Source organism: Falco peregrinus, chromosome 9, assembly GCF_023634155.1.
Source record: "Falco peregrinus isolate bFalPer1 chromosome 9, bFalPer1.pri, whole genome shotgun sequence".
Lineage (NCBI taxonomy): Eukaryota > Metazoa > Chordata > Aves > Falconiformes > Falconidae > Falco > Falco peregrinus.
In genome coordinates this window covers 31,328,639-31,344,153 of record NC_073729.1, presented here as the reverse complement: position 1 = coordinate 31,344,153, position 15,515 = coordinate 31,328,639, and the positions used below count along the sequence as shown (strand labels likewise).

The following is a 15,515-nucleotide window of genomic DNA, read 5'->3' as shown; positions in this document are numbered from 1 at the left end:
ATTTTGGAGGTACCAAGGGCCTGGGTGCAAGGGGTTGCTGGCCATTACCTGGAATGGTGGTGCAGGTGAAGGACAGCTTCGATTTGAGCTGATGGGAACGTCATCAGTTATTCCTGCTTTAATATGAGCAGGAGCCGGATGAGCTTGTGTGGGACCTGCCAGAGCATGAAGCTACTGGGGAGACTGGTCCTGCTCCCAGTTCTGCTGGTGGGGAGGCCAACAGCAGCACAACAACCAAGAGCCACCGGCTGGGAGGGGTTTATACATTCAATTCACCACCACAGCCAGAAGTAATGAAATCACTCTGAAGCAATTAAGACGGAGGAATGTTAAAAGGCAACTGCACTAAAACGTCAGAAGGCGCCCACTATGCTTGTCACAACTTGGAGTTAAGATTTCATTTTCCCTCAAACTACACGTTAAGCTCCATAGTTTGGAACCACCGGAAGAAATTTCTACCATTATATCAATGATTCATTTTCACATCCATTTGTAATTTTGCTGACTTTCCCCAACAGACACCTTCTTCCCCATTTTTCCTTTCCCAGGACACATGGTTTCCCTGCCACCTGCAAGTGTGTTGCTGTGCCCTCAGACCCCCAAGTGATCCCCGGTTTTGGTGGCACACAGCTCACGGTGGGCCCCCGGGATGCTTGGGTTGATGCGCCCTGGCTATGGGCCACCTCCAGCTGGTGGAAGGTTTTGTCCGTGGCAAACTGAAAACCAAGCAGAAGGGTAGAGCGTGTCCCTGGGGTCTCAGAGCGGCTCCGAGGGGAGCACAGCAGGCACCGTTCACCTTGCTGGAAGTGAAGCTCTCCTTGCGGAGCCAGTTCACAGCACCAGTGCTAATACAAATTAATCTCAAAGGGCAGATGATTTTTTTTTCCCCAAAAAGGTTCACGTTTGTACACAATCCCACCGCTGCTACCCTTAGCCGAGCCCGCTGCCCAGGCTGGAGCGGAGAGGGAAGGGGTAGAAGAATTAGATTTGCTCTCAGCTTCATGTTTGTGAAAATCCTGGTTTACTGGCCATGAGCACTGTGAAACCTGGCCTGAGAGTGCGCCTGGGGTCTGGAGAACACAGCCCGGCCGGGGCCTGGATCGCCGGGAAGGGGCAGCCTCGGGTGAAGCCCTTTGGTAAATGGAGACCGAGGCTCAAATCACACAACAGCCGCTTTGCCGTGGCCAGCTGCAGGGTGCTGCATTGCTCCAGGGTCCAGCCCTGCACACAGCCAGGGTCGGTGCGACATGACACTGCTGTGAGGCGTGTGCCCGTGTCCCCAGGACAAGCGGGAAGACCATGGACATGCACCGGCTGCTTTAATTCACCCTTAAATTCTCTTTCAAACCTAAACTGCTGCTGCGAGGCTCGGGCTCTCCTGGCAGGGGTAGGAGTGCATTGCTCGCCTGCCTCCCACCCAAGGTAGGGCACAAAGGAGAAGGTGTCCTGGAAGTGCTGCAGTCCGGCAGGAGTTGGGAGGTGGTTGCTGGTTGTGAGAGCTGATTTCTTTAGCTTTTGGTGCTGCCGCAGCAGCCTGGCCCCCAGCTCTGAGCCGGGGGGCTGGGGGCTGTGTTACTGCTGGGCAAGAGCCTGGTCCTGTGCAGGGAACGGGCCAGGGGTGCCTTGGGGTGGGTCTGGTGCGTGGCGGTGGGTGCTGCGGGTGCTGCCTTTCCCACTCGGTTCTGGCTGAGTTAGAGCACTTGTGCCTCTCGCCAGCGATGGCTTTGTTTTCAAATAGCCATCGTATTCCAGGCTCAGTCAGCCTCTTGAGGCTGAAGAAGCTGAGGCAAGAGCAGACACATGCATTCCATCGACCTCCATGTGAGCAAGATGTAGTTACCGCTCAGCCTGAGCCAAAACACCTGCAGCAAGAAACCTTTTTCCAGGAGAGATGCCTTCCCAAAGGCAGGCTGGTGGAGGCCAGTTATAACCAGTTTCACAAGGCGGTTGGCCCATTCTGGGATTATACTTGGCGCAAATCTTCCATGACTTCACAACCATCAGCGTCATAAAATCACTTTGGTAGCAGCCTGGTTGCGTAGGGCAATGACCCCTGGGCTTTCTCCACCGACGGGACCGTAGGGCTCTGGGATGTGGGGTTTTATTCTTCCAAAAATAAAGGGACCCAACCCCCTTCTGTCCTGGGCAAAGAGAAACCCCCTCCCACCCCCCAGCGCAGACCCTACCTCAGCCCTGCAGGACGAAGCCATCAGGCTCACTGCAGGGGCTGCCCTTGCAGGGGGGGCTCTTGTCCTCAGGTAATTGATGGCAGCTGATGGCCCCTTCCCAGCTGGGGACACTCATTAAATCGGCACCAGCTGTGCCGTGTCCCAGGGGAAGGTCCAGGCGCGTGGGTGAAGGTACCCAGGTTATGGCAGCCCTGGGCTGTGCCAGGGGAGGGACCCTGGACTTACTGTTTGGCCAGGCCATGGTGTATGGAGTTAATTACGTTGATGAGGGTTTTGCTAAGTGACTGCAGTGCTGCTGTCTGGACTGTCCAGCAGCCCCAGTGTCCCTACGAATGTGGATTAAAGCACACTCAGTATTACATGCTTGCAGTGTTAGGCACCCTCACACCGAACTAGAGATGAAGGTGCTGATCTGGGGTTTTCCTGGAGTAATAAAGGAGCTGGGGGATTTGCAGATATATACGTATTTTTTTCCTCTTTAGGTGAGTTCTGGGTGGCAGTGTTTCCTAGCTAGCAGGGGCCAAAGCAGCAGGCCAGGAGGGCTGGTAAGCAAAGCAGGGACCCGATGCTGCATCAGTGGCTGGACCGTGCCATGTCCTGAGCCCCTCACAGCCCCCAGCCTGACGGGGGTCACATCCTCAGCCGCCCATCACCCCAGGGTGGCCATGGCCCGAGAGCCCCCAGGAGATGGCAGCAGCCCTTCGTGTGTCCTCGCGGGGGGAAATGAGCCCTGGGGCAGCTCTGGAGGCTCCCCTCTGCCCAGGGCAACGGGCAGCAGGTTCGGTGGGGCAGGGGGGCAGCTGGGGGGCACAGCCCAGCCCATGGGCCCTGCTGCCCCGGGCTTGGCTGCTGGGGAAGGCGAGGTTTGCCTGCCCTGAGCCATGCCCTGTCTCTGCCAGCACCCACCACTGCACCCAGCCTGGCCGCAGCAGGCACAGCAGCAGCATTTCCATTCATCCCAGAGCGCAGCTAACACCCAACTGAACCAAGCCGAATGCATTTTGCATGAATGAATTTACTTTAGAAATGTACAATTTCTGGAACATGATGACAAATCAGCAGAGACACCGAGTGCGTGTGATTCTCTTGTGTGCCGGAGTGCCTGGGATGGGGCGCGGGCAGTGGTGCCCGAGCTGGAGGGGGGCAAGGGGCCGAGCAGCCATGCCCCATGCCAGATGGGGACCAGCCCTCCTAGAAACCTGCACCTGTGTTGGAAATGTCCTCTCTTCACTGGCTGCCCTGATTTTTCTTTGTTTGTTTGCAGCATTTTGCAAATATTGCACATCTTTGGGTTGGGGGTGGGGGTTGCACAGCAGGAGGAGGGAGCGAAGGCAGAAGAGTCAATCCCTGCACGGCCTCCCCGTTATTACTTGGCTCTTGTGCATAAACCCTGCCCTGTCCCAACCGTCTGTGGGTATCACACGTGGGCAAAACCATCCCAGGAAGATGCAACTGCACCCCAGAGGCAGTGATGACCCTCTCCTGTCACAAGGGAACTGCTAGTTAAAGTGGTTAAGTGGAATGACCAAGGGACAAAAGCAAGTGCCTCAACTGCCATGCTGTCGTGTGCCGGAGAGCTATGCAGCACACACAGGGAAAGCCAGGGCAGCACCACCTGCACCCCAGCACCCTGCGCTGCTTCACTGGGTGCCCCTGTGTGCAGCAACTGCTTCCTCTACTGCAGAGCTCACACCAGCCCCATTGCCACCTACGCCAGAATTGGGCCATAACATCAAGGCCAAAAACCTTGGTGTTTTTAATGCCTAGGTTCAGCGGTACCAAGTTTGCAGCTTAAATGACTGGTGGTGGGCATCTGCTGCCCGCCCCCCAGGAGCACACCCGCCCCTCCATTTCTGCACACCCCTGCAGCTGGTGGGTCTTCTGCGGAGCGCTGTGTGTCCTTGGAAGGGAGGAGGCTGCCGTAGCTGTGCTAAGAAAAGGCAGTGATCCATCCTGGTTCTAGGAGCGACCGCTAAAAATAGCAGTATCTGTATCTGGAGAGCAGCGGGAGAAGGGAGAGCTCAGGGTCGGCTTACGGGCGGGGAGGCTGGCAGGCAGAGCAGGCAGGCAGAGCAGGCAGGGAGGCTGGCAGGGAGGCTGGCAGGCAGAGCAGGCAGGCAAAGCAGGCAGGGAGGCTGGCAGGGAGGCTGGCAGGGAGGCTGGCAGGCAGAGCAGGCAGGGAGGCTGGCAGGGAGGCTGGCAGGCAGAGCAGGCAGGCAGAGCAGGCAGGGAGGCTGGCAGGGAGGCTGGCAGGGAGGCTGGCAGGCAGAGCAGGCAGGGAGGCAGGCAGAGCAGGCAGGCAGAGCAGGCAGGGAGGCTGGCAGGCAGATCGCAGCCAGTGACAGCACTGGGGGCACCAGCTGTTTCCCAGCACTCGGTGCAGAAAGCGGATCGCTATTCCCTTTTAGCACAGCCATGATTTACTGCTGCAGCTCTGGTGACGGGTTGCGGCGTGGTTCTGTTCGTTCACCAGTGACAATGTAAAGCGGTCCCACCAGTAAGTTGGTTGGCTGCGTGCCAGAGGGCAGCATGTTCCCCACCTCTTCTCATCATCTTGAATATATCTTGTAATTTTGGGGGGACATAACCAACCTCTCTCAGCACTCCGGCTGTTATTCAGCCCCTGCAAAGCAAAACCAGCTCCCACCATGCCCAGGGCAGCTCGGTGCTAGGGGTGGGATGGGGACCCCTCGAGCTGAGCCCCAGGTGACCTTCACCGTGGGGGCACCACGCTTCTGGAGAGACGCCTGCAAGCCTGCCCTGCGCCTGCCACAGCGGGTAACGTGGGGAGTCTTCTGTTCATGGCTTTGCATCAGGCCATTTCACAGCTTCTGGGTCCTTCTCATCCCAGACCATTCCCGTGGGTGACCTGCCCACACTGATCTCCAAATGCCCGCAGGACGCAGCTGCCCAGGCAGCTGCTCCCCTGTGCAGCAGTGCAGGTGGCATGAGCTGTCCCTGCAGCCACAGCCCCTCTCGGGATGGTGCTCAGCCACAGACCTGCCGTCCCCTGCCTGGAGACAGCCCCTCTCGGGATGGTGCTCAGCCACAGACCTGCCGTCCCCTGCCTGGAGACAGCCCCTCTCGGGATGGTGCTCAGCCACAGACCTGCCGTCCCCTGCCTGGAGAGCATGACCTGGGACTGCTATTACTTGCACCGGGATTATTCCAACCCCAAATCCTTAAAGACAAGCTCCCATTTCGATCTGTAGGATGGTGGTGGGTTTGTGTTCAAATCAAGGGAGTGGGGCAACGCTACCTGCACAAAGAGTCGTCTCTTGAGAGGTACAGAAAAATGCTTCATAATCCCCAGTGAGGTAGCTGAGCGGCATGGTCCCGCTCCCCGGCGGGGAAGGACACGGTCAGTGGGGGCTGCAGGGGCTGGTGCTGGAGGCAGGATGGCTCCCGGGGCCCCCCAGCCCCCAGCCCTCCCTGCCAGGCACTGTTTCTTAAGACAACCAAGTTCCTACTTGGTCATCAGAGCACCAGGATGGAAAAACAAAGGCCATGAGCCCAGAGAGCAAACTGCAGGAGCAACTGCACCCAGGGCTTGCACCCTGGGCTGATTTCAGGCACCGGGGGTCTTTTTTTTGTTTGTTTGTTTTGCAAGTGCAAAGACTAGGCTCAAAGTTGCAAGAGCCAGACCAGAGGGAGAGGCAAGGCTGGTCTGGAATTTTCAAATTTTCACGTCGCTTCATCTGCAGAACATGCCGGGGACCCATCGGGTGTGTAGGCGAGAGAAATGTTGCATCCAGGTTTGTCTTTCCGTGCGCTGGCAGGATACAGCTGGGCACGGCTGGGCTCAGAGAAGGTCTTTCATGATACCTGCCGGCAGGGCTTCCCCCGCCACACTCGCAGCACCCAGGCTCGATCTCTTCCGTGTGACAAGCACCATCACCTGCACCGTCCTCTTCAGCCCCGGCTGGCAAGCAGCTCTATCGGCCAAGAGAGCCAGGGGAGCACGCCGGGGCGAGCTGCCAGGGGCCTGGGGCAGTTTGTAGCACTTGGGGTAGTTACTGAAACACTCAAAAGTATCGTTGCAGTTTCTGCAGGCTCCAGGATGGTCACCGAAGCCTGAGGAGGGGAAAGGCTGGAGCGCAGTGCTCGGGCAGCCGCAGCAGAGGAGGGTGCGGATGGCCTGGAGGAGCACCACGTCCTTGGAGAGGAACTTCTGGAAGTTGGGCTTGAAAAGCAGGTACACCAGGGGGTTGTAGAGCGTTGAGGACTTGGCAAAGACGGCCGACAGCACAAAGGCCAGTGCTGGCACCTGGCTGGCGTCACCGAGGACTGCCCAGAGGGCCACGACGGCGTAAGGGGTCCAGGCAGCCAAAAACCCCAGGCACACGGCAATGCTCAGCTGGAAGAGAAGGCGATGGAGACAGCAATGCCCTGAGCCTCCTGCGGCACACGCGGGATGCTAACTGCTCCCCTCCCCCCACCTCAGCCACATGCTGAGACCCCTTGGGGTCACACCACAGTGGGCCCCTGAGCAGTTGCTCACATCCCCAGGGAAAGGTGCTTCTGGACCCATCACACTGGAACATCGGGATGTCAGACATCAGGACAGCAACTCAGCACGTCCCAGCGTGACAGCATTAACCTGCACTCGCTGCAGGCGACTCCCACCCTGTCCCACCTGGGGAACTCAGGAGCTGCCTCGGCCCACCACAGCAGACGGGTACGAAGCACCCAGGGACCCGCCTGGGACCAGGACAGCATTGGACTCCAGAAGCCTTTTGGCAGCACTTAAAAACCCTCCAGCAATGTGTGCTGGCGTGCAGACCGACCGAGAGGCTCTGGAAACCGGCCACGCTCAGACCCCCTTCCTCAAAGCAGACACAAACGTTTCATTCGAGGCCAGGCTTGCAAGCTGTTTTCTTTCGTGTTTGTGGCTTTTTTTAAAGGGTATCCACTTTTTTTTTTTTTTTTTTTTTTACATATCCTTGGTAAATTATAGTATTAGCTCGTAGTCTGGGGAACAATGACTCATGCAAGCTCCTTTTGTGATCTTTTCCAATGTAATTTAAAATGAAAACTCCTCCACCCGATGGCTTTAAACAAGGAGAAATGTGTTATTACCCACAGATACAAACACCTGGAGAATTCATTGGGAACAGCAGACATCCTGGCAGAAAGGGTCCTGCCACGTTTGCCTGGGGCAGGGGCTGGGGCAGGGGGTTCCCAGAGACCCTGCAGTGCCCCGAGCCCCCCCCTACCTTCATGACCAGGCTGTGCACGCTGCGGGCTCTGCGCTGGGGGGAAACGTGCTGCCTGACGGCTCTCCGGGACACCCGCACCGTCCAGAGGATCAGCGAGTAGGAGACGAGGATGAGGAGGCAGGGGAGAAGGTAGCAGAAGATGAAGAGGGCGAGGATGTAGAGCGTGGCCTCCCTGCTCGAGGCTTTCCACGTGATGCAGCAGGCTGTCCCATAGGGCTCGGGGCCATAGCTGCCCCACTCGGCCAGGGGGGCCGTGGCAAACATCAGGGCGTACGCCCAGACGCACAGCAGCAGCACTCCGGCGTGGCAGGGCGAGAACTTGTTGCCTGTGGCAGAGGGATTGGGGTGAGAATGGCTTCCCATGGGCCAGGGGGAGCAGAGAGAGAGCCTTGTGACCCCCAAGCCACCCACACCTCCAGGCACCAGGGACGAAGCCAGCTGCCCTGGGACATGGACAGGGTCACCGGAGCAGAGCAGGAGCTGGTGCCGTGGAGCAGGCAGAGCCACACCGACACTTGCCCCAGGACACACAGGTATCCTCCTGTCCCCTTGGGCCAGTGGCCAGAGCACGGAGCCGAGAGAAACGTAAGGGTTTGCAATGGCAGGATCAGCAGCGCAGCCTCTCGCAGCTTCGGGAGGAATTGCTGGGAGGCCACGTGGCTGCTGGTGGCATGGGAGGGGACACTGCACCCATGGCCCCGCAGGGACAGGGCTGCACCCATGGCCCTTGGGCAGCTGGGAGGGAGCCTGGCTGGCTGCAGCAGCCTGGACATGGGGCAGGGACCACGCAAAGCCTCCCCAGACACTGCCACATGAAGGACCCTTCCCTCGCCGGCAGACTGAAGCACTGGGGGAGGTGTGTCTTCTCCTTTTTGACCCATCCCCTGTCAAATCTAAAACCCTGCTCTTCTAAGAGCTCAGCTTAAAGTGCTAAATCTTCAGCCATACATAGCAGTAACATTTTTCTTTGACCCTAAGCAATGAAAAGCACATTGAGATGGGCCATTTCCTCGTGGAAAAAGGGCTGGGGACCCACGGGGAGATAAGCCCAAGGTGCCAGGCTGCCAAGCGCCGGCTAATCCAGCGAGCAGAACCTGCGCGGGGAAAGCCACCGGTACCTGGGCTGCCTTTGAAAAGCCAACTTTTATCTTTATCTTTCCTTCTACCTTTTTAGTGATCTCCAGAGCTGTCGTGCTGGCACATAACCAAGGTGACTCTGCTCCAGCATTGTCCTTGAGGCACTGCGAGCTGCCGGGGACAAAGTGTGTTGGTGGCTGGCAACAGCCACAGGCTCGGGACAGCCAGACAGCAAGCCACAGGACGGGGGGTGAGGATGTACCCTGGGGTGCTGCTCTGCAAAGCAAACTAGTATCTTTGATTTCTTATTTTATGTCTATTCTTGGCCTTTAATCCAAACTCTATTCTGAAGATACACACTGGATGGAGGGTTGGCAGCTGAGCTGAGGAAATAAAGAAGCAACCACAAACAGGAGGAGCTGTAAATGTACAGGGGACATCCCTGCGTCCCCTCGCTTGCTCAGGTGCTCTCTGCAGTGCATGTCCTTTACAAAGACCTGGTGCCCCAGCTTAGAGCTGCAAACACTCACATTAGCTCTGCAGAGGAAGTCCAGGTGAAAATAGGGCTACAGAAGTGAGCTATAACACTGAAAACCCAGCTCTCTTGTATTAATTATTTCGGTGAATTAAATACATTTGGCCTATGGCTCTCCCACCAGGGACAAGGAAAAGCAGCTCTTCTTGCACTGTCAGAGCTTGTGGCTTCCCAGAGCCTGCTCTAGTCTAAGCTCAAGTCTGTGCCGGGACATTTAACATTCTGCAACCTGCTGTGATACAGCAGCTGGGAGTTTTCTACGGAGGGAGGACAAGCCCCTTGACACTTTTTGGGATGATGTTCCTGAGCCCTAGAGTGAAGCAGGGGACAGCTGGGATGCATGCACAGGGCATGGGCACAGGGTGCTGGGGCTCCGTAGCCCCATGCAGGTGGAGAGGAGTGAATACACAAGTGATCAAAGCCTTCAGAGTTTGTGGCACAAGTGTACCAGTTTTTCTCTGGGTACCCAGCCCCGAGCTGAAAGGCAGAGACGAGGAGCAGAATGAAGCCCCCATAACCCAAGGGGAAATGGTCAGCGACCTGCTACACCACTCAGACACACACGGGTCTCTGGGGCCGGATGGGATCCACCCGAGGGCACGGAGGGAGCTGGCGGCAGCGCTCACCAAGCCAACCTCCATCATTTGTCACCAGTCCTGGCTAACCGGGGAGGTCCCAACTGACGGGAAGGTAGCAGGTGTGATGCCCATCTACAAGAAGGGCTGGAAGGAGGATCCAGGGAACTACAGCCCTGTCAGCCCAACCTCGGTGCTGGGGAAGGTTATGGAGCTGATCACCCTGGGTGCCATCACGTGGCATGTGCAGGACAACCAGGGGTCAGGCCCAGCCAGCATGGGGTTATAAAAGGCAGGTCCTGCCTGACGAACCTAATCTCCTTCTATGACAAGGAGACCTGCCTAGTGGATGAGGGAAAGGCTGTGGCTGGTGTCTACCTAGACTTTAGTAAAGCTTTTGGATACTGTCTCCCACAGCATCTCCTGGAGAACCCGGCTGCTCATGGCTGGGATGGGGATGCTCTGCGCTGGGTGAGGCCCTGGCTGGGCGGCCGAGCCCAAAGCGTGGTGTGGGATGGAGTCTCATCCTGCTGGTGCTGGGCACCAGCGATGTTCCCCGGGGCTCAGCGCTGGGGCCAGCCCTGTTCAATGTCTTTATGGATGATCTGGACGAGGGGATCGAGTGCACCCCCAGTCAGTTTGCAGACACCACCAAGCTGGGGGGGAGCGCTGGCCTGCTGGGGGGTGGGGGGCTCTGTGGGGGGGCTGGGCAGCTGGGCCGAGGGGCCGAGGCCACCGGTGTGAGGTTCAGCGGGGGTCAGTGCTGGGCCCTGCCGGGGGGTCACACCAGCCCCCGGCAGCTGCGGGCTGGGGCAGGGGGCTGGGAACTGCCCGGCGGGAAAGGGCCGGGGGGGCTGGGCGGCAGCGGCTGGGCAGGAGCCCCCAGTGTGCCCAGGTGGCCAAGAGGCCAACAGCAGCCTGGCTGGTGTCCCCAGCAGTGTGGCCAGCAGGACCAGGGCGGCGATCGTCCCGCTGTGCTCGGCACTGGTGAGGCTGCACTGCGAGTCCCGTGTCCGGCTCTGGGCCCCTCGCTGCGGGAGGGACGTGGAGGGGCTGGAGCGTGTCCAGAGATGGGAACGGGGCTGGGGAAGGGGCCGGGGCACCAGTCTGATGGGGGGCGGCTGGGGGAACTGGGGGTGGAGAAAAGGAGGCTGAGGGGAGACCTTCTCACTCTCTACAGCTACCTGAAAGGAGGCTGTAGGGAGGTGGGGGTCAGTCTCTTCTCCCAGGTAACAAGCGATGGGACAAGAGGAAACAGCCTCAAGTTGCACCAGGGGGGGTTAGGTTGGATATTGGGAAAGAGTTCTTCACCTAAAGGGCTGGCCAGGATTGGAACAGGCTGCCACGGGGGTGGTGGGGTCACCATCCCTGGAAGTGTTTAAAAGACATGTAGATGTGGCACTTAGGGACATGGGTTAGTGGTGGACTTGATGATCTTAAAAGCCTTTTCCAACCTAAACGATTCTATGGTTCTGTGTATTGACTGGGAATAGGTTGCCCTGGGGCAAAGCTTTCCCAGAAGAGGTGGATCTGGCCCATTAAAAAGAAAGGGGTGTAAGTATAGATCAGATAACACGTGTCCCAGCACCTACCATATGCTGGGTAACAGACCTTCAGGCAGCAAACCGTGCTGAGCACTGTCAGGCTGGTGAGGCTGCAGAGCCCGAACAAGACCCCGCAGAAGGCGTAGAGGGTGCACACCGCCTGGTTGAACAGCCACCTGCAAGGGAAAGCCTGCAGGTAAACCCGGCCCTTCCCCCCGCCGGGCGGCTGGATGACAGCCCCTGGCACTCGGCTGGACCCAGTGTTCCCCAGGGTCCCTGCTCTGGAGGAAGGCTGGGCATTTCCCAGCAGTGGAGCTGCAGCTGCTGGTCCCACACCAGAAGCAAAGCTGGCCGTGTGCGGGGTGGCTGCAACAGGCTGCATGGATACCGGCACCTGACTGCCCAAGCAAACACAGGCATGATCTTGCCCTAATTTGTTCCCTGAGCATCCCAGTGACAAGCACAGATGGAGCCATGGGTGTGGGAGCTGCCCTGGTCCATGCCGGTGCACACCACAGCAGTGCCCACACCGCGCAGGTGCTGCTTTGGAAACCCACCACCAAACCCCTTTTACAGCAGGTCTATGTGATGAACCAAAGGGACAGGGAAGCGCAAAGCACCCTGCTGTGGGCTGGCTGGCTGCGAGGTTACAGTGCCCCGTGCCACCAGAGTGACCTCTGGAGTGATCCCAGAGTGATCCCCTGTCAGGGATCTCCCCATTCCAAGACAAGGTTTTCAAACTGCACCCGTGGCTGTTGGCCGGTGCAGAGCCATGTCCACAAGGTACCTGTGTGCAAAGAAGGAGGAGGTGGCCAAGGGGAAGAGCGTCACTGTCATGCTCAAATCACTGATGGCCAGGTTGACGATGAAGAACTCAGCAGGCTTCAGCATGGACCTCTTCTGATAGGCCACCAGCAGGAGCAGCGAGTTCCCAGAGAGGGACATGATTCCTGCGGAGAAGACAGAGGAACGGTGCTGTATGTAATGGGGCCGGGAAAGGAGCCAGGATCATCTTGAGATGTTTGGAAGCAAACACTGGAGATGTCTACAGAGGATGGAAAGGGCTTCCAGGCTTCCCTCTCTGGAGCGGGCTGACCAGGGGAGCCCACAGGACCTGCAGGGCTCTGTGAGTACATCTGCAGCTGCTTTACATTGCATATGATCCCTTCCCCTTCCTGAGATCCTACAGAGGCGTTTGGTAGGAGTGCAGTGATGGGATGAGACTGCAATGGGCTCCGGGTGCAGGATCTGGCCAGAGTCACTTCTTCCAGCTGGAAGGAGCAAGGGGGGCACTTCCTTCCAGCTAGATAAATAACAGGAGCTTTGTGTGATTGCTCTTCTGATGTGAGGCCAAGGAGCTGGGCCCCTTCGCCTTTTTAATTTCTTCCTGGCAATGTCACTCCTGTGAGTCTGTGTTGTCCAATATCATGGTAACAAAATAAACAAGAAGAAAGGCATTATGAAGATCAAGGAAAATCCAGACTAAACAAAAGAAGGCTCTTTGCTTGCTATTAGTGTATTTAAAACAGCAGCAGCGATTAAAATTTTGTAACAAGGGCTTTCTCTCTTTTTTAAATTACCTATTTGTGCTTTCATTGAAAAGAGGTTTCTGTGTCCTCAGAAGGAGGATCTTTGCTGCTCTTGGGACAGCTCGGGTAGGACAAGGGTTTCTCCCTAATGAATCAGGCTGTAAATTAAATACCATGGAAAGAATCAGCTTCCAAAGCCGCTGAACAGCCAACACTAAAGTTCCCCTCAGGAACATGATTCCAGGACCTGGTCAACACCAGAGCTTTGGAGGCTCTGGAGCTGCTGGAGGGCAGAATACTGAGATGTTTATCCTTCTTCCCAGCCTCACAAGGCGTCTTTCCCACAGAGCTAGTCACACATCCGTACTAAGTACATTTCATTAGCTTTACTAACTCTGAAGAGCTGTAGGTGCCTATAGGGCTGCTGGTAGTGCCAGTGGCGTGAGCATCCCTTGGGCTCCCCACCCTCACAGGCATGCAAAACTCTTCTAGCATTGGGAGACAACTTGCTCAGGGCTCAGAACACTGGAAGGCTTTTCTTTGGCCATCATTCACTTCTGGACCGCACCACGCAGGTCTAGGCCACCTCAGAGCACACCCCAGCCCCTCAGTTGTGCCTGCTGGCTTTTCAGTGCCACTAACTCCAAATCACAGGACATTCACCAGCATCTTCTGCTGAAAGCAAGGGCCGCTCAGGTCTAAATACCTTCAATACTCACGAAGCTGGCAGCGCTAACACAGCCCCTATCCATCTCACGCTGGGTGGCTGCGGTAGGAGTTACAGCACGTTCCTCAAACGTTGTTCAACTTTCCAAATATTTAAAAACATTAAGTGGTACTTGCAGTTCCCCTGAGAGGGGAATGCAGCCCCCAAGCTTTGGCCAGATCATCCTTTTGAGTAACCTAAGGCTGACACAGGAAGGGCCAGTTTGATTGTTCTGCTAATGACTGCACACTTCTGGAAGCATCAGTGACTGCAAAAGGCCTGAATGTCTCTGGCAGGGACACAGGTATAACAGGCTGTCCTTGCTTACCAAAGACTAAATAGAGTGTGCCAAAGATCAGGTCTTCTCTCTCCGATAAGGTGGAGATGAACACTGAGGTGTCGGACGCATTTCCCATCTGCAAAGCAAGACACAAATACAAGTGAGAGTGAATTCTGGCTAATGAAGGAGTGTTCAGCTTCCTTGCTTCGCGGGGAGGACAGCTCTGCGCCTCGCTCCTGGCACTGCACGATGGTGGAGCCAGCAGCGTGCAGCCCCCCAGCCCCCCGCTGCAGGGGTGGCTTTGTTAACGCTGGTGCAGCGCTGACCTAACCGGCTGGGCAGGGGGCTGATAACAGGATCGGGCTGGTAATCTCACGTGATTACCATTTCTTCAATTACAGATTTTACTGATTAGGATTAGCCTTTGGATCTAAATTTTCTTTGCCTCAGCCATGTGCTGACCGCAGCAGGCGCTGTGTGCCTGGCCGTGGGGACCAGCTGCTCGGAGCTGGAGGCCTCGTGTTCTGCAAAGCCCCCCCTCCTCCAGGCTTGCCCCGTCCTTCGCGTGCCTCCGCCTGTCCCTGTGTCCACATCAGCGTAAAGACTTGGCCAAAACTCTCTTTGTTATGTGGCCAAGACCTGTTCGTGTGCCGTCCTGGCGGCATATTAATTGCCTCTACTGTGAGACACGCACTGTGCGTGCTGAGAAGAGCCTACGCACACAAGGGGACTTGCAACAAGCTGCTGGCCAAACCCCAGCCTAGGAGACCCCACAGCTTGGGACAAAAAGGAATTGTCACCCCGATCATCACTGCTCCTGCCTGGGACCTTCCTTGTTCAGCTGGAACTAAATCTACTCCATGCTGCCAGCAGTGCAGGCAGTGAAGAACGTGAGGGTGAACCCATGTATTAACAATAAAATAAAATAAAAAAAACCAGTAGTAAAAAGTCACTCCCTTTCTCAGGGTGCCTCAGTCATTGAGCTTTATCGAACTAATTAGTTTCCCTGTTATTCTGTGCAGCTGAGTCAAAGGTTCCCAAGTGCTCAGGGAGTTAATAGGGGGTAGTCTAGCAGAACAGCAGATGTGTTTCAGTATATTCACTCCCTTCACTGATAACAAGTAAATGGGAAAATATTTTGTTCAGGTGAAGAAAAAAGAAAAGAGGGGGTGAGAGAAAATAATGGTTTAATTATATGTTTCAATAGCTGTTAGCTTGCTTGCTGGGATGTTTAATGCATGCAGTATTCCTGCCTCCTTCCCCAAGGTCCCTCCCTGAACTGAAACCAGTGCCCTGGGAAGGAGCAGGGGCTGGGGGGAGGCAGCTGGGGGCAGCCGTGGCATGGTCCAACCCTGACAAGTGGCATCAGGCTGCGGATTCCTGCCCCGGTGCCTGGTTTTCATAGGGCCACACCGTGAGCTGGAACAGGGAACAGATCTGGCCTTACGGGGAGGAGGTGGGTAACAGCAGCATCCCCAGCAGAGATTCCTACCTGGCCTCTGAGTGCCGTGAGGCGGCTTGGGAGCTATCGCGTGGGCCAGGAGGCAGGGACACGGAGCCTTTCCACGGGTTTTGCTGACATGGACTTCACCAACAGAGCAACTACCCTTGTTATCCGTACCCCGGTGAAAACGCCTTCATATCCAAGGCTGCATTCAGAGAGATGGAGCTGATTACTTGAAGTAACGAGTAAATCTGCTTTCAGTATAAATGTACTTTAAGACAATAATTGGTGTTAAAGTGCCAAGAGATCCTGACAATAGTTCTTCATTCTCTGTGTTATTGGCCCATACAGCCAAATACCAATGGACAAAGGTCATGGCTTTCTTGGGTTAGGTGGGCACACAACCTATGGGATGTT

The 15,515-nt window shown here is 56.5% G+C and overlaps 1 protein-coding gene across 6 annotated transcripts in view; it reads right to left on the bottom strand.

The window, feature by feature from the left end:
• Window positions 1-3,188: 3,188 nt before the first annotated feature.
• LOC101917281 (opsin-5-like) overlaps window positions 3,189-15,515 on the bottom strand; it is a 46,261-nt gene continuing 33,934 nt past the window's right edge. For 4 of the 6 annotated variants that reach the window (XM_055814023.1, XM_055814024.1, XM_055814026.1 and 1 more), the window contains 6 exons: window positions 13,703-13,790; window positions 11,927-12,089; window positions 11,188-11,315; window positions 7,406-7,734; window positions 5,298-6,546; window positions 3,189-5,189 (listed from right to left, as the gene is read on the bottom strand). In XM_055814023.1, the coding sequence (XP_055669998.1) occupies window positions 5,992-6,546; window positions 7,406-7,734; window positions 11,188-11,315; window positions 11,927-12,089; window positions 13,703-13,790 (1,263 nt within the window). In that variant the 3' untranslated portion in view covers window positions 3,189-5,189; window positions 5,298-5,991. Of the gene's footprint in view, window positions 5,190-5,297; window positions 6,547-7,405; window positions 7,735-11,187; window positions 11,316-11,926; window positions 12,090-13,702; window positions 13,791-15,146; window positions 15,304-15,515 lie in introns of all 6 variants that reach the window. The other 2 variants (XM_055814027.1, XM_055814028.1) reach the window with 1 other exon arrangement.